Source organism: Delphinapterus leucas, chromosome 15 (assembly GCF_059928025.1).
Source record: "Delphinapterus leucas isolate spDelLeu-1000000601 "Yukka" chromosome 15, BTC_Dleu_Yukka2, whole genome shotgun sequence".
Taxonomy (NCBI): Eukaryota; Metazoa; Chordata; class Mammalia; order Artiodactyla; family Monodontidae; genus Delphinapterus; species Delphinapterus leucas.
Genome location: NC_143143.1, coordinates 75,253,550 through 75,272,348, shown reverse-complemented (window position 1 = coordinate 75,272,348; position 18,799 = coordinate 75,253,550). Strand labels below are relative to the sequence as shown.

The following is an 18,799-nucleotide window of genomic DNA, read 5'->3' as shown; positions in this document are numbered from 1 at the left end:
CAATTATTACATATATTTTTAAGTTATACATCCAAGTTTAAAATCTACCTAGGACCTTTAACATTACAGTTGAGGCTTTGGTTCTCTCCAGAGAACAGGAAAAATTTTTTGAGAAAGGTAAGGAACAGATCCCCCCCACCCCGTACCTGATCAGGACCCATCGGCATGCCAGTCATGGGCATGGAGTTCATGTTCATCTGTCCCATGGGACCACTGCTGCCATTCATGTGCACCATACTATACGCTGCAGGATTCCCCTGGTGAGCAAACTGCTGCTGGGAAAAAGAGCTGTAAAGAAAGTGGGAAATTACCTCCTGGGTCATTTTCATAACACAGGACATGCGCACAGAGACTACGGCAATTTTGTCAATGTCGCTGTACTCAAGCAGAGAACGTGGGCAGGAAAACTCTGACAGCCTGCTTCTATCTTTCGCAGCTCTCTGTACTCAGTACCCTCGTGGAGATGAGCACAGCAGAAAGGCTTCTCAAAACAGATGAGCCAAATCACACACTCTCTAACGTAAGCCTAGGACCTTTGCGCTCCCCACCCAAACAAGCTTGGCTGAGAAACACAGAGACTAATTCCCTGAACTTCTGGCACTAGAATGTGGCCGACTTTTATGAAGTCCCTATTCTGGGAATTCCCCAGCAGTCCAGTAGTTAAGACTCTGCAATTTCACTGCCGAGGGCTTGGGTTCAATCCCTGGTCAGGGAACTGAGATCCCGCAAGCCAAGCAGCCCAGCCAAAAAAAAAAAAAATTCCCTGTTCTTCACCTGTTCCTGGTCAGGGTTCCTGACGGCCAGCCCTTCATTTCCGAGGATGCATACATGGGTGCGGTCTGAGGGTGCTGCATCATGGGATTCTGGGAGGGACCCATTCTTGATGATACCATCGCACTGGGAGGACTAGGCACTCGACCAAAGGCTGGATCTGGCTGCTGTCCCATCCCTTTAAAAAAGAAAGAAGAGAAAGAAATTACAATGCTCAAATGCTACCTCCTTAGAATATCAGCTTTCTATAGTAACTTGAGGTTCTTTTTTAAAGGCGGGGGAATGTGCTAAGTATAAGGTATAAAGATGCTGCCTGCCAGTAATTCTTGCTTCTCACCAAGGTGACAACTAGAGCCAGGCTTACTACAGAGATGCACGCTGTGTGGATCCCCCGAAGGGCAGTTACTTCAGTGAGCTTTCTGGATAAAAAGGACACCATATCACGCTGCTCCTCACTCCATCCCCCTTTAGAGGGCAAAGAGCTGTGTCCCCAGCTGACAGGGACGCATCCTCAAATGTCATCTCTGCAACAGATACCTCTAGCCCCACTCCCACCATGTTCCTGGAACCTCACAAAGGTATGACTGTAATTAATATGTCCAAGCCACCAAGAAAAGGAACTCAAAAAGCCCACACAGTGCATTGCTCTCACTGTTCGGAGATGGCAGAGTTCTACTAGGCTGGGACGTACTGGACGGGACCTGGTAAGTCTTTCTTCCAAATTAAGATGTGGGGAACTGTAAAAACAAGACCTGGTGGGAAAAAACCTGAACTATGATAGATCATCTACCTCAGTGACAATCATCTGTGCACTGCAGTAGACATTTTTGTTCTGTTATTTTTTAATTAATTTTGTTTCTCTTGTGAAATAAAAGAGAGTGAATAGCATTTGCTTTTAATATACAACAGCCCTAGTGACTCTTACGTCCGTAGGAATGTTACTTTGAGGAAGACATTATCATCCCTGACAAATTTACCATAATTTGGTGGATATGGAAACTGCTGGGGTGGAGCCTGTGGCATGGCAGGCCCTGCCAGGACTCCGTCCATGCTGGGGGACGCGGTCACGTTAGGGGGTGGACTGAAGGCCTGGGTGTGCTGCTGCTGCTGCTGCATCATCATCGCCACCCTCTGCTGGCGGAAGTGATGACTCAGCAGCTCTCTGCTGCGCTGGGCGGCCATCTGGGCGCTAAGGAAACCCTGCTAACACCCAAGAAAGAACGCGATTACACACATGTGGCAAGAGCTAGCCAATTTCATACATACAGTGCCCCCATGACACATGAGGTATCAGAGAGAAAAAACACCCAATGCCTTTCTATATAGTTACAAAAAAGGAAACGCACAATTCTCATTATGGTAAAGGCTTTCTGGCTTGGTGTGGGCATGAGCGTTGGGGGAGAACAGGGACCTGGAAATTACTGGGGGATAGGGGACGAAAGCAGAAAAGTCATCGGGCTTTGACATAGTTAGAAAACATTCCTCGAAGTGAGAGAACATTTAGGAGTAGAATTTGAGGACGAACTTCAAAAACTATGAAATAAAACAGCAAGAAGAAAAGGGGCAGGAATGAGACTATGTTTGGGGGAGAAACAAAAAGAGAAGCCAAAAACAAAGCAAAGGGATGGGGTTATACTCAGAGAAGCAGGAATCCACCCCAGAAGCTCTTGTAGTCTCTCTAAACCTTCTGACAGAAGAGGTGAAGGGTAAGGAGGTGACGGGATCAAAGCACTGAACAAGGAAGCTGACCTGTTGATTTGCCAGCTGGGAGAGATCATCACCCAGGATAAAAAGCAAACATTTATCCTCTTTTTGGAAAGCATCCTAGCTCAGCTTATACAGGAGATCTGACTATCAAGAAAATATATAGGTATCGGTACTTCCGAGTAGGTCTAACAGCAAAAACTAGGCATTTCAGAATTGTTGTTGTTTAACAGTATTTCAAACCACAGTAGGGATTTTTGTGTAGTCATCTGCCTTGTGCACACTAAGGAAATGCCTTAATATAGTGTCCACCATGCGCTGGGGGCAGACAGAACTTTAACAGCATTCCTCCCACTAGGGGAAATCAGGTCATCTCAGAGGCTGTCACCGAGAGTGGGGTTATAAATTATTTATTTTCTTTTTATACTTCTTATAATTTCAAATTCTACGCAGTGAGCATGTGGTTTCACAATCCAGGAACAGAAAAAAGTTTACAGATTTGTTATTTTCAATTCCTGAAAGGTAAATGGTAGCTGTTTTCACAACACAGCAACCGATCACAAAGGGAATTAATTTTTTTATTAATTTTTATTGGAGTACAGCTGCTTTACAATGTTCTGTTAAGTTTCTACTGTGCAGCAAAGTGAATCAGCTATATGTATACATATATCCCCTCTTTTTTGGATTTCCTTCCCATTTAGGTCACCACAGAGCACTGAGCAAAGCTCCCTGAGCTATACAGCAGGTTCTCATTAGTTATCTTTTTTATACACAGTATCAATAGTGTATATATGTCAATCCCAGTCTCCCAATTCATCCCACCCCACCCCCGGGGAACTAACTTTAAAAACATGAGTCAGTGGTTTTTAATAAAAGAACCTCTCTTCCTCTGATTCTTCCTAGTTACCAGTAGGAGAGACAAAGGGAAGAAAAAGTGTGATGGGACCATGGGATGGGTTCTTACACAAGAAATTTGGGATTATGTACTGTCTTTGTTTAATAAACATTTACTGAGAGTCAAGCATGGGCCAAGCCCTGTGCGGGGCATTCAGCCCTGAACACGGAGAGACTTATTCTCACCTGGGAGTTGACCTGAGGCTGCATCATGGGCCTCATCACCGCAGCCCCACCAGCAGTGGGGTTTTCCATTTTCATTTCAAGTGCCTGACGGCTCTGATTCAAAAACTGGGGAGAGACAGGGTGGTTAGAATGCAAGTGGAGCACGTTAATGAGCCCAAACAGCTGTCCACACCCTTGGCACCACCCAGCGAGGTCATGAAGACACCTCTAAACCCATTAACCGGGCTAAGTCATGGCTAAGCTGAAGCAGCACACTTTCACATTTCAAAAAGGTTGGTGCTGGAAAGCCCTTGGCTGGCATGCGAGGCCTTCATGTTCAGCAACAGGAGGAAAAGTGAAAGTGCAATTCTGCAGCTTAAAGAATGTCTTCAACAGGAACTCAAAGAATTTATAAAGTCAGATTTTCTCTGGGATTACTTAGGCTATTGGGGAAATAGCTTTAATTTAATCAAAGGTTAACACTGGAAAAAACTACTTCTGCTACCTTTTCCTGGGTAAATTTTAGTGGAAAGAAATGGTAAAAAATGATACCATGAACGCATTAACACAGCTTTCCTGAGTACCTACGCTTTTAGGAACATTAATACACTGGAAGGGTCTCCAGCTCACTGGATTCTCAATTCACTCATCTGCTTATGTGGTTTGATCCCCCCACATTTAAGAACTCAGTGCACTCAAGATACAAAATAAATTTTTCTAAAATAAATTTTTTAAAATGTGTTACAAAGGGGCTTCCCTGGTGGCGCAGTGGTTGAGAATCTGTCTGCCAATGCAGGGGACACGAGTTCGAGCCCTGGTCTGGGAAGATCCCACATGCCGCGGAGCAACTAGGCCCGTGAGCCACAACTACTGAGCCTGCGCGTCTGGAGCCTGTGCTCCACAACAAGAGAGGCCGCGACAGTGAGAGGCCCGCGCACCGCGATGAAGAGTGGCCCCCACTCGCCGCAACTAGAGAAAGCCCACCACAGAAAAGAAGACCCAACACAGCCAAAAATAATAATAATAATAATAAATACATAAACAAATAATTTTAAAAAAAAAAATGTGTTACAAAGGAAACGGAAAAAAAAATATTAAAAGAGCTCAAGTTGTATAACACATCTAGAAAGCTGAGGTTCCTTACTCAAAAGGTTCCTTACTCAGAGGTTTCTGCTCAAATCAATAAGGTTTCAACATCTGGCTATTAACATTAAGGACTCTTAATAATAGAAATTATCTACCTCTAAGACTACAAAGCCATCAAGAAACCTCTTCTCCCCCAAGAGCAATCCTCTCGGACATTGTTTATTTTTCAACCTGTACAATAGAATATTCTTATAGAAAGGTATCCAACTCTAGTACAACCACTCCCTAGCAAGGAACCATCCATACAAGTAAAATGTTAACAGAAATGAAAACGAAAGGAATTTCTTTGGTTGACGAGGGATAGAGAGCCAGTGGGAAGAGCCCTGAAAGAACACAGTCCAAAAACAAATGAAAGAGGAGGAGGCCAAAGGGAAAGCTGCTTCGGGCGTGTGGCTGTTACCTGCTGGCCCTGCAGCCTCTGCTGAAGCTGCATTCTAAGTTGCTTGGGAGTGTTTGTCCGGGGTCTCACGATGTTGGCCCGAGGGTGCATTCCTTGGAGAGGAAAACCTCCTTGCTGGTTCATCTGATTCATCATCGAGTTAAAAGGTGGTGATTGTCCCGGAAGATTAAAGGCTCCTTGCATTGGAGGCCCCTGCGTCGGGTACGTCTGCCCATATAATGCTGCCTTCTGCTCCATCATTACTGCCACTTCTTGGCCTTGGAAAGCATCCTGTTTGGACTCCAAAGCTTGTCCCTAAACATCAAACACATAAATGAACAGTAAAGTACACGTGGGAAACCAACAGAAATACGATGCTCTAAAGAAGGTGAAAAATACAAGTCAATATATGTGAACGATGACGTTGCAGAATTCCAAAAGCGAAATCAAATTTATTGTCTAAAATTCCATGAGACCAGACACCAAACCATCTTTTAATAGCTGTGCCCTAGTGCTTACGGAGCACAGGGTCTCACGCAGGGAGACACTCAAATATTTTCTGAGCCAAATATCCACGATGTATTGAGTACCTGGAGAAATACTATTTGTTCCAGACAAGATTTCTGTACCAAGATTGACCTCCCATGCCAAGTGTAAAATAAATCAATGAAAATCACTGTGATCAATGAATTCTCATGTAATCTGCACAAGAATACTTTTGAAGGTGGCAAGAGGTGAGTTTAGTAGAGACAGGTAAATCAACAACAGCCCATGTCCCCTGAGGTGTATTCACCACGTGAACAAAACCTAAAGGTGGGGTGCTTCCCTGGTGGCGCGCAGTGGTTAAGAATCCGCCTGCCAATGCAGGGCACGTGGGTTCAAGCCCTGGTCCAGGAAGATACCAGATGCCGCAGAGCAACTAAGCCCGTGCGCTACAACTACTGAGCCTGCGCTCTAGAGCCCATGCTCTGCAATGATAGAAGCCACCGCAATGAGAAGCCCGTGTACCTCAACGAAGAGTAGCCCCCACTTACTGCCAACTAAAGAAAGCCCGTGCACAGCAACGAAGACCCAATGCAGCCAAAACTAAATAAATAAATAAATAAATAGCCTAAAGGTGGTCAGTCATCCACTATTTGTACGTGAGAAGAAGAAGCCTATTAACTCAACAAGTATTTATTAAGTGTGTTACATGCCAGGTATCACTTCTCTATGTGCTAACGATGCATACAAAGTAATGTCCAGCAGAAAAAGAAGTAAAAATAAACACTCTGAAGGAGGGGAGAGCCTGCCATGTTCAGACAAGAAGAGCCAGGCAGGTGCTGCATCCCCTGTAACTCCTCATCCTCGGGCACAGGATGCCGAGTGTGCAGTTGACACCTTCACCAAGTCTCGTCCTAAAGCACACCTCACCCCGCGGTGACCGTGACACCATTCTCTATTTTCTCCCCCATCTCGGGCCTTTCCTTGGAGGAATGTTAAGAGTTCATCCGCCCTAGGCCCTCTTCTTTCCTCTCGCTACCTTTTCTACTCGGTCTCCTCAGCCACTGGTGACAACTGCCAAGTTTCTTTCTCCAGCTCCAATGCCTCGGACTCTTAACTGTGCTCATACAGGCGCCCACTCAACATCTTTACCTGGACGTCTTGGGCATCTCAAACTTAACATGTAGAGAACAGGAGGCGTGATTATCAACAGTCCCTCCCACAAAAAAAAAACCCCAATTCTTCTCCAATCTTCCCTACATCACAATAGATGGCAACACCATTCACCCAGAGCTAAACGCCAGCAACTCCGATTCCTCAGTCTCCCTTCCCAACTGTGTGAGTGCATATGTGTGCAGACAGGGCGCAAGTCCTGTCAGCTTTTCCTCCGTGACACGTCGCATAGCCTTCCCTTCTTTTCATTCTGTTGCCATGACCCTTCCCAAGACATCTCCCTGCCATCTGTGCGTCTACTCTGTGCCATAATACCAATTCCCTACTCCAGACAGCAATCTGAGATTTCTGTTTATAAAGTAATCAGACCATAATATACTCTTTCTTGCTAACCCTGATAAAATGACAGCAAAAAGTTAAAAGGTAGTATTTATCCAAAAAAAAAAAGAGAATATTGAAGGCAACAAGATAAAAAATTTCAACAGGCATCTGGAAGACAGAAAGTGTAGGGAGGAGTAAGCAACTCAACACAGCAGAGAAACTGAGACCCATGTGCCTGCAGAGAAAACCCACCTGAGGACTGAGTCAATGTCTCGCATGGAGCCAAGGCAGCACTCCACTGGGGACAGCAGAAGGTCAGGGAGGGCGCCCAGACAGGGGGCTAGTTAGGAGGCTGAGTACAGACCAGGGGGAGCCCTCAGCCATCAGACTGCAATACGACTCAATGGCAACACTGGATGCCAGAAAACTATGGAACTACTCTTTCAAAATTCTAAGAAGAAATTACTTACAACTTAGAATTTAATACACGGCAGCCAGAGGTGCAGTGGGGTGGAATAAAGACATTTTCAAACACAGAAGGACCCAAAAATTGCAGGGACAGAGAAGTTAACAGAAATTTTGTTTCAGCAAACAAAGGAGTAAATCAAGAAAGAAAATGACTTGAGATTCAAGAAAATGAGGATCCAACACAGGAGAAGAGTGACAATTATTAATTTCTAGAGCAGGCTCAAAAGGGAAGAGTTAAACAGAGGGACACGGAACTATAACAGGGAGAGAAACAACTGAGGAATTATCTAATGTGTCTGACCACGTGAAGAAGAAGAAAAAAGTAAGAGAAACTTTTAGCAGTAAGTATGTAGAAAACAAAGCAAATAAAAAGACAAGGCAATTAACTCAAACAAACAAACCCAAAACAAAAGCCTATGTAACTACACCTGGCTCAGCAATGAGCCAAAATGATGCAAATATGGGGTACCTATTTATTTAAAAACAAGGGACATAGTCACCTTGAGGGGAGAGACTGCATGTGCCCACGCGTATGTAGAGGGTATGGGTGTGAGGGTGCGTACTAGAGGAAGGCGGTATAAATACGGATCCATAATTTCTTACCTAAAATTCCAAAAAATTTTTAATTCTTTAAAAAAGACTTAACAATTTTTCATTAGTGCCAAATGTATTTAACAGCAAAACCTGGCCTGAACTTGTACGAAGCAACACATAATCTCTATAATATCCCACTTAGTGTGATTATGTATTTTGCTGTAGAAGTATTAGCATGTTTGATCATAGGCTATTGCCCTAAATTTACAGTATTGCTCGAAACTCTTATCAGGAGTATGTTGTAATATATGGTCCCATGCACAATTTCACCCTTCTAAGATCCAAAAATTCCTCAATTCCAAAGCATACCTGATGTCAAGGTTCTCAGATAAGGGACTACGAACGCGTAGTCAACTATCATATCTGGAAATCGATATAGACTGAAGTTGATAAAGAAATAGCCGCATAGTCATATTTCTTAGAAATATTACCAAAATAAAGAGGTGAGTTTCACCATCTCCCAGTGGGGCAAAGGAACCGTGGTTCTTCAGTAAGCATATTCTCCTATCATTTTATTTTTAAATTAAAAATGGATTACTTTGCTGAAAAATAAAAATTAATTACAACAAAAAAGGAAAAGTGGTCTCATCCTTACGCTGCTTACAATCCTTCCATGGCTTCCCAATACACAGAAAAAGTCCAAACTCTTAAGACGGCTTTGTAGAACCTAGCCCCCATGTACCTCCCCCAACGTCATCTCACGCGGCTCCCTCTCTGTTCTCACCAACCTCAGCCACTTCCTAGAACCCGCAAGCTCTTTCCTGCCCAAGCAACTTTGAGTTAGCTGTACCTCTTCTGGATTGTTCTTTCCCTAGGCTGTTTGCCTAGCTAGCTCTTTCTCATCCTTTAGGTGTCAGCTTACATGTCATCTCTCCAGAAAAACCTTTCCTGACTATTCAAGTCAGTCCCCACTTATTCTTTATCTCATAATCCTGGTTTTGAAAACACAAACATTTTTAAACTAAAGAACAAAACTATAAACAAGCCCCCACGAAAAAGAAACTGGATGGACTTCCATGGTGGCACAGTGGTAAAGAATCCACCTGCCAATGCAGGGGACATGGGCTCAAGCCCTGGTCCAGGAAGATCCCACATGCCGTGGAGCAACTAAGCCCATGCACCGCAACTACTGAGCCTGCGCTCTCGAGCCCGCGAGCCACAACTACAGAGCCCGCATGCCACAACTACTGAAGCCCTTACGCCTAGAGCCCGTGCTCCGCAACAAGACAAACCACCTCAATGAGAGGCCCGCACACCGCAATGAAGAGTAGCCCCCACTCGCCGCAACTAGAGAAAGCCTGCATGCAGCAATGAGGACCCAATGCACCCAAAAATAAATAAATTTATAAAAAAAAAAGAAACTGGGCAAACTATTTACAATATAGACAGGTTAACAGTCATCCGGCAAACATGCATTTTTAGAGAAATTTTTTTTTTTTTTTTTTGCGTTACGCGGGCCTCTCACTGTTGTGGCCTCTCCCGTTGCGGAGCACAGGCTCCAGACGCACAAGCTCAGCAGCCATGGCTCACGGGCACAGTCGCTCCGCGGCATGTGGGATCTTCCCGGACCGGGGCACGAACCCGTGTCCCCTGCATTGGCAGGTGGAATCTCAACCACTGCGCCACCAGGGAAGCCCTAGAGAAAATTTTTGACATCCCACCCTATCCTAAGAAAAGGTCCCTGTATTTAAAGGTCTCAGAGCATCATATGCCTCTCCTCGTAACCTCTCCTTCACCATGTCTACTTCTGTGTGGTTCCCTGCCTGAGTTCTGGGAGCAGGAAACAGGTTGTTCACTATTGCTCCTCAGTCTCTAAGGAAAGACTGATTGGCATATAGAAGACAAATATTTGTTAAATGAAGTAATCAACAATCAGTAACTAAAGCATCACTACAGATCAACAAAATAAAAACCCCATCAGAACTATTAAACTATTAAACACATCTCAATGGCCAAAAAATATAAAGTATTTTCAATCTTGCTAATGAAAGAAATACAAATTAAAACAAGAATCTTTGTTGCCCATCAGACTGGCAAGGATTTGAAAGAATAATCATGCTCAATATTTGTCCCGTCACTTGCTCTTTCACACTCTGGGTTCTTTCATCTTCGTGGGCCGTGGCAGCAGTGCTGGTGAGGGTGATGGACTGGAGTCATCACACCCTCCTGTGGAAAAGCAGCTATACGACCATCTAGGAAAACTGCCTGAGAGTATGTATATAAACCTCTAAAATAAGCCCTCTAACCCAATCATCCTTTCTCTTGGATTGTAGCTAGGAAAACAGAAAAAGTGAACAAGATGTAAGTAATTCATAGAATTATAACAGAAAGTATTTAGGAACAATTAAATTTTCATCAGTAGATAACTGGTTAAATAGTGTTCAATAAGATGGATACTATTTGGCCATTAAAATTAAAGATGTATACATTAAACAAAAAAGATGACTGACGATGACTTTCATAAAGTAAAACAGGCCACAAAAGTATTTTAAAAGTCTGCTTCCTTTTTTTTTTTAATATACACACACAAGTTACTTATGATTCTTTGTGCCAAGACTATGGAGGATTTTCAACTTTTTTAAAAAATACGTACTTTTGTGATTGTCAGATTTTTATATAAGGACCGTTAACTATTTTACATGAAGACAAAGAAAACTATTTCCAGCTTAAATAAAATTCTAGGGGATTTTCCTGGTGGTCCAGCAGTAGAGAATCCAGCTTCCAATGTAGGGGACGCTGGTTCGATCCCTGGTCGGTGAACTAAGATCCACATGCCGCGAGGCAACTAAGCCCACGTGCTGCAACTACTGAGCTCATGCACCTCAATGAGAGAGCCGTGTGCCACAAACTACAGATCCCATGCACCCTGGAGCCCACGCGCCACAACTAGAGAGAAAATCCGCACGCCACAACTAGAGATAAGCCCGCGCGCCACAACGAAGAGCCTGCACCGCCATGTCTCAACGAAGATCCTGAGTGCCGCAACTAAGACCCGACGCAGACCAAAAACAAAAACAAATTCTAGTGGCAGTTAAAGCTTCTCGGTCTTCATGTAACCCTCACTTCCTCCCCCAGCCAGGTCAGACACGGCTCCTCGGTCAGGGTCACAGGTAGCTGGTACCCCCAGGTGTACATCATCACTGCTCCATGTTTCTCAACCACCCTTTAAAAAGTTCTGTGCAGTGTCTGCCACACTGAAATGTAATTCTTTTTATACACATTTGTCTCCCCAACAAAGCCTGAGAACCCTGAGGATCTTTCCCATTTATCATTAAACACACAGACTTACACAAGTGCCCCCAAACACACATCCTATAATGAAAAGATCCACTACAAAATGTATGTTTCAAAAAAAAAAAAAAAAATACAGATTTGTAAATGGCATATTTTCATAAGGCTGAATAGGTAACTAGGCATAGGAGATGATGTTGTTGGGATATTCACAGATTTACCAGTGTAAACAGGTTTTGTTTAACACAAAAAAAGCTTGCCTCCTCAGAGTATACACTGGTTGTCCAGATAGTAGAAAGAGGTAATTATAAAAATGAGGATTCAACATAAGCAAAAAGCAGCATTTTAAAAACTGTATAGTACTTTTAGTGGATCATTTCTATGATTGCCTAAAATCTGACATCTTTATAAAACAGTAAGTTGCTGGAAGTTCTATCACAATTGTATATTTTCTAAATTTAATGCTGGTATCCATGAATGTAGTGCTGTACATAAAGAAAAGATACACATATAGGCACTATTGTACATGGCTTCATGGATATATGCGAGCACGCATGCACGCAGACACACACACACACACACACACACACACGTTTCTACGTCCACAGTACTGCTACCTACTTGATTTACAAGTTCAGGAATGCCGAGAGCTCTGTCAATTTCTTCCAGGCCTGTGGCATCTGTGTTGCTCAAGAGTGTGTGCAGCTGGTCCAACAATGCTCTTTCATCACTCTGGCCTTCAAGGTTAGAAGGTGGCCCAAGGAGATCATCCAGGGAACTCCTAAGAAGTGGCCTAAAAAGAGACTTAGATTCAATTTCAATGGTGCTTTTCCTCTTAAAAAAAAAAGATCAAAGTAACCCCACACAGTATTTTTAATATGCAATAACTCAAATAATACAAGTGTAAATAATAAACAGAGTAGCAGAAAAGAACAAATGGCATCAATTTAAATTTAAGACCCACAATTTTAAACCTCACCAGGTCATCTTCGACCACCGTATCTAGATTAGAACTCCCAATTCCACCACCAAAATGTAATTGCTAGATCCCCTGACATTTAGAGGATAGCAGAGATTTAGGAAAGGAGATTGGAGGGATGAGGAGGGTGGTGTTTTCAAGACCCTACAAGAACAGAAGTGGTAGTAGTTAGGATATTGCAGGCTGGAGAAATCAACAAAAGAATGGGAAAAAAGGCAGAAATGCTGAACTGAGCCCAGGGTTCTACCAAAATAACTTTGTTTCATACACGGCCCACAGAACTCATGTATCGACAAGTATAATACAAACCCCGTACAAGTATAACACAAACCCCACAGCAATGCCACAGTTCTCCAACACATCACAGGGGCATGGAGCTAGACATTTATCCAGTCTCAGAAAAATTCTGTGATGAAACTATTTGTTCTCTACTGGGTAGAGAAGCACTCAAGTTAACAAGCTCATGTAGTTACACTTCTGTCTACTCAACAGATCAATTCATTTTTCTTTGCTTAATTTATTGTAGAACTCAAGTCAGAGCTGACAGTGACAGGTAGCCTCTTTCATGCCAATGAGTTACTGACCAAACTTTAAAAATGAAATAGACATAACCCACAATCTTTCTTTCACAAAAATAAAAGCGTGCTATATTTCACTTTCACCTTCATCCCTGAAACGTTTTAAATAATTTTAGAAAAGAATTATCGAATCCTAAAAAATGAACTTTCCAGAAAACTGAGGCTCATCCTCTGCGGACCATTTACCTTGTCAAACTAGTGCTAATTTATCCCTCTCCTCATGGAGGAGGACTGTTACATTATGAGAGACGACCATGGCACATGGAGGCTCCCAGGTGTGACCACTCAACGGTCCCGATCGCTGAGAGATACAGCCCTGTCTCCTCCCTCTCCCATGAACGCATGCTGTCTCAGACTCAGCCTCGCTTTTACACACAGACGGCAATGAGTACCTCAATTACAGAGAGCTTTTCTCATTCTCTTTCAGGTGTGTTCCTGTGCTCTCACCCTTTTCTAGATAATCCAATGCTTACATTTTCCACAGGGTCACGTAATAGAGCCCCACCTATTTTGAGTCCCATGAGGGCCTTGTTCCATGGACAACATGCCATCTGGCCAGGAACCAGGTTGGTTCGATGGTGCTGCTTGGCCATAAGGACTGACCCCCATCCCCATGGGAATCTCACCGGGCCCTGGGGGAACAAAAAGAAAGGATAAAGTTTCAAATAAGCCAAAGGCGAAAGTTAGCCTAAAACACCTCATTTTCTTTTCTTACGGAAGGAACGCTTACGCATCTGAAGCGTCTGCGGCTGCTGCAAGGCCGGCCTCCCCGCCGGGATGCTACTGGGCCGCAGAGGCAAGGCGGGCCTCGGGCCACCCATGGCAGGCCTGGGTAAAGAAGCATTATAGTCCGTTCCTGGTCTCCCCATGGAGTTCGAGTTCATAGGTTCCATTCGGCTGGCCTTTGAGTTCGGTAAGCCCCAGTCTCCCGAGGAAGGAGTCTGATTCACAGTCACATTTCTGTTCGGTCCACCTAAAACAGAAATTAGGTATTTTCCATGTTACAATGAAATTCTTCTTGTATCATACAGGTAACAGTCATCAGACACATGAGCCTCTGTCATTCTAAAAAGAGGGCTGGCCAACTGTTGAGACATTTCTGATAGGCCGCCACAGGCATACCTTCACTGTATTGCACTTCCGAGACACTGCGTTCTTTACAAATTGACGGTTTGTGGCAACCCTATGTTGTCGGATGATGATTAGCATATTTTAGCAATAAAGTGTTTTTAAATTAAGGTACGTACATTTGTTTTTAGACATAACGCTATTGCACGCAATACAGTATAGTGTAAACCTACCTTTTATATGCACTGGGAAACCAAAAAATTAACGTGACTCGCTTTATTGTGATATTTACTTTATTGCGGTGGTCTGAAACAGAACCTGCAATACTGCTGAGGTATGCCTGTATTGCCATGTATTCATTACAGATTAGAAAATGTCTTGCGAGACTTCCCTGGGGCACAGGTTCAATCCCTGGTAGGAGAACTAAGATCCCTCATGCCCCACAGCGTGGCCAAAGAAGAAAATGTCTTGGACTGAAAGTCTCCTTGAGAGTTTAAATCACCAAGACACAGAATAAATGAAGAATACTCATGAAAGAAACATGCTACTGTTATTCAAAATCCTGTTAATTCCAATTAAGTATTTTAAATTTGCTTTTCCCAAAAGAAATTTTTAATCATTAATATTCATTAGAAATAACATATCAGGGACTTCCCTGGTGGCGCAGTCGTTGGGAATCCTCCTGCCAATGCAGGGGACACGGGTTCAAGCCCTGGTCCGGGAAGATCTCACATGCCACGGAGCAACTAAGCCCATGCGCCACAACTACTGAGCCTGCGCTCTAGAGCCCGGGAGCCACCAGCTACTGAGTCCACGTGCCACAACTACTGAGCCCACATGCCTAGAGCCTGTGTTCCGCAACAAGAGAAGCCACAGCAATAAGAAGCCCGCACACCGCAAAGAAGAGTAGCCCCCGCTCACTGCAACTAGAGAAAGCCCACGCACAGCAATGAAGACCCAAGGCAGCCAAAAATAAATAAATAAAATTTTAAATAAAATTAAAAAAAAAAAAAAGAAATAACATACCCATGTTTGAGCCATAATTTTCCTGACTATCCATCATTCTTGGATTGCCACCCAACATGGGTTGCTTTGGTAACATGGGGAAAGCACCAATATTCTTTACTGGAGGGCTTGAGCCAACGGAAACAGGGCTGTCTAGAGACACTGCTCGGTTATATGGAGGACGAACAGACTGCACAGACTGTGGACTCCTCAAACCTGTTAAAAAACATAAAAGCACAATACATAAATATCCTCTGATGATTCAGTACATAAATAATCAAGTACAAGACATAAATACCACCCACCCAAGAATGTCTTTCTTACCAAAATAAACACTATCTTCCTTTACAAAATAAATAAGCCCCCCAAAAAAAGAAAGAAAAAGAAGAAAGAAAAAAGAAGCCTTGTATTCCAAATAAAGTAAAAAACAAGAGTCTCGGTGTTGGCTGAAGTATTAGGCACTGTTCTCTAGCCTGATATGGTCATTCATATTCTGCTTCACTTAACAGTAAAAATTTTACCAACGTTTCAAACTCCTGGAAGTTCTTTAACATGCATATTTAAAGTTTAAAATTTTACAACTAAATGTAACCAGATAAGTTGCCCTCTAATCAACCAAGGAGTAAAACAAAATTTCCTCCAAACCTTTTTCTTTTTGTTTTTTCTAACCTATTTGATTGATCTAACTTTCCATCTCAGTTTCGGAAATAGTGCCACTAAAACTGAATAACCACCTTTCCAGATAATTGTGGATTATTCTTTTTCAATTGATACATATAATATATCCTTGTTAAACTGATGAATCAAGAAACACTCAGCTATAGGACAGAGGTTGGGTAAGAACCAGCAAACACCAAAGTAAGTTAGTGTCAAAGGACAGGTTTTGATTTGCTTTTTAATCCAATTCTCTGTGCCTAAGACAAATAAAGGTACTAGTAGGTACAGAGTACCTACTACTCACCTGCAGCAACCAGAGAAGAACATTTTCCTATAAGCCCTGTGATTACTGGCATCATATTAGTTAGAAATGGGAAACTGTCCAAAAAGCTTTTAAAATCACCTACATTATAAATTAGTAAAAGAAACTAAGGTGGAGTGCACATTTTAAAGTTGGATCCTAGTTTTAATTAAGAGTACAAACAGGTGTGCAGAAAAGTTCAAAGGCAGCAAGAATAAAATCTAGTTCTTTCTTACCCAGAGAATTAGTTCCTTGAAACATTTGTTGCTTGGTTACCAGATTACTACCATTTGTGGATATGGAATTACTGTAGAAGTCAGAATTAGTCAGATCACCAAGAATAGCATCTAGATTATCCAAGTCTCCAGATCCCTGAAAATAATTTTTTTTAATTAACCTGTGTACATTACTAGATACATAGGTATAAAACATACTCATCAGAGGAAAAGAGATGAAATGGGAACAAGTAAAACACAATAGTTACCTGAAATAGTAACACCCAACTTAGAGGCTAGCTAGCTGATTATGACCCCTATCCCTACACTACTTCCTTGAAAGTAAAAACAGTTGAAAATTCTGGGATAAATCCGTGGGTTTGGAGGTGCTTTCAAAGGGGCATTTTTTAATTTACCCTATATGTTTAATTCTCAAACTGCAGGATATTTTCCAGCAAACATTAGTCAGAATCATGAGCTGACAGAGATGTCTGCCTCTACACATACTTCTGAAAACATGTATGTTTAATAATAAAAATTTTTTTAAAAATTTTTAATAATAATAGTAAAAAAATAAGCTGATGTTCAACAAGATATTCATAGCTATGCTTTAAAAAGGGCTTTTGGTCAATACATTTGGGAAACACTAAACAAAGTTTAAACAAAGTTAAACACACATCCTAACAATAGGACTTCTCCAAGACTTTATTTTCTCAGGTGCATATTAACGTCTTCCAGAATAGTGTTCCTCAAGAGGAGTCTGGGAAGTGCTTGTATAGAATGTGATCATGTATATGAAACTTGATCTTAGGTAAAAATCAAAATTCTGTTGCCTAATACAAAAGGTTTTTCCCATTTCTACCATACACTTAATGACCCAATGTGCTCATTCCAATAATAAAAACTTCCATGAAAGATTTCAAATTGCCTACTAATGAGGTACAGTCACATTTGAAAGCATACATATCTGATTATTTCTACACTGCATCATAATACACTTTACTGATGCTCAGAAGAGCTACCGAAAAAGTGACAGCTCCAGATTAACTTCCATTAAATAAACCTAAAACAGAAGGTAAGAATTTGTGCATAACACATTGTCTTTCTAACACAGAAATGCAATGCTGAAATACAGTGCCTAAGCTAGAATATACAGAAGACAAGTTACCTCTTCATTTGTTTCTGTCTTAATTTTGGCGTCCTTCCCTTGACTTGAGCTCGGGAGGGTGGAGCTGCTGCACTGGCTCACTTTACTATCTACGCCGCCTTCCACTTTGGGCTGTAGTTCTTTGGAGAGCGTGTCACTAGGATCATCCCTGTCCAGCAGGTACCTAAGCAGAGCATTATTTTCCTTTCTCTTAGGGCTTAGTTGCTCCTGCTTGACGTTTCCTTCTACACAAGACGTTGTACTGCTAGTGTCTTTCCCGGTGGCTTCGGCGGTAATCTTGGCTACCTCAGCCGGTGAATTCCCATTCTGCAGCAACTTGTGCAAAATCCGGTGCTTCTCTTGCAGCAGTGACCCGTGCATACTGGATGTGGAGGACACTCCTCCAGACGTCGAAGAGGAGACCCCAGAGGGGCTGGTGACACTAATGGAAGAGTCTTTACAACTTGAATCCAGGGGCGAGTTGGTCAAGGAGGAATGACCCCGGTCCTCAGAAGAACAGGTAAGTAACTGCAGTAATTTTTTGTGACCTTTGCTTTCCAGAGGACCCCGCTGATTCTCTGGCCCTTCTGCACTGCTCTCCTTACTTTCCTTGTCATTGAGGTGATCTCTGCTATTTGACTGACATATTGAACTCTCCACTGGATTCTGGTCGCAATACAGGCCTAGGGGACTCTTGGAATCTTGACTGTTCACTTTACTTGGTTGACTTACATTCATATTGGGAGAGTTATCCAATTTGGGACCTGGTGAAGACAGAGTAGATAAAAGAGAAGTCCCTACTCCCTCACTGATAGCTTGAAGGGCACTGAGAGAGCTGCTAGAAAAGCTGTGACTCCCAGTATTGCCAGAAGATCCCATGGGAGAGTGCACACCTGCATTTGGAGAGAAGTCAGGAAAAGAATTAGACTGTCAGATGCTATAACAAAACACTACTTAACACTTCAAAGTTTCTGTTTTAAAATGAATTAACTTTACAAGAATTACAGTGGTATGGATAGAAAAGAATTACTGAATAAGAAAAAAATAAAGAAAAGGAAATGTAACACAAATACCTGCAACAGGAGAAAACTGATGTGAGGCCATCTTTGGACTCCCACGATTACGCGGAGAAATCATAATATTCTGTTGGCTGGAGCCAAGACCAGGACTCCCACGTGGAGGGCTACTCATGTTGAGACCATAGTTGTTGTTCTGGTAGGAAGATGGTGACTGCATGCCTGGCCCAGGGTTCACTGAAGCTATGCTACCGGAAGGCCCATACCTGGCTCCACTCATCTGCCCCATGGCGCCGGGCTCAGCCACACCGTAGGTCCTGCTGCTCAGCACCTGCAAGCCGGGGTTTGGCGACATGTTCATGCTGCCTACCGAAGTGTTGCATCCAGCTGCTGGAGGTCTAATGCCTTGTCCAACAGGATTCGGGTTTGGTCTATACCCATTCTGTTCCCTGCAAAGAAACAGAACAATGTTTTACTAAAAAATTACAGGCATGCGTTAAAAGC

General features: G+C 42.8%; 1 protein-coding gene across 10 annotated transcripts in view; it reads right to left on the bottom strand.

Annotated features, from left to right (window-relative positions):
• Positions 1–18,799, bottom strand: part of NCOA3 (nuclear receptor coactivator 3) — a 119,027-nt gene that overhangs the window by 3,643 nt on the left and 96,585 nt on the right. For 7 of the 10 annotated variants that reach the window (XM_089897023.1, XM_089897025.1, XM_089897026.1 and 4 more), the window contains 12 exons: positions 18,353–18,744; positions 17,301–18,172; positions 16,154–16,289; positions 14,981–15,175; positions 13,602–13,859; positions 13,392–13,518; positions 11,951–12,122; positions 5,081–5,374; positions 3,556–3,660; positions 1,749–1,974; positions 775–949; positions 147–288 (listed from right to left, as the gene is read on the bottom strand). In XM_089897023.1, coding sequence (XP_089753149.1) covers positions 147–288; positions 775–949; positions 1,749–1,974; positions 3,556–3,660; positions 5,081–5,374; positions 11,951–12,122; positions 13,392–13,518; positions 13,602–13,859; positions 14,981–15,175; positions 16,154–16,289; positions 17,301–18,172; positions 18,353–18,744 — 3,094 coding nt within the window. The remainder of the gene's footprint in view (positions 1–146; positions 289–774; positions 950–1,748; positions 1,975–3,555; positions 3,661–5,080; positions 5,375–11,950; positions 12,123–13,391; positions 13,519–13,601; positions 13,860–14,980; positions 15,176–16,153; positions 16,290–17,300; positions 18,173–18,352; positions 18,745–18,799) is intronic. The other 3 variants (XM_089897027.1, XM_089897028.1, XM_089897029.1) reach the window with 3 other exon arrangements.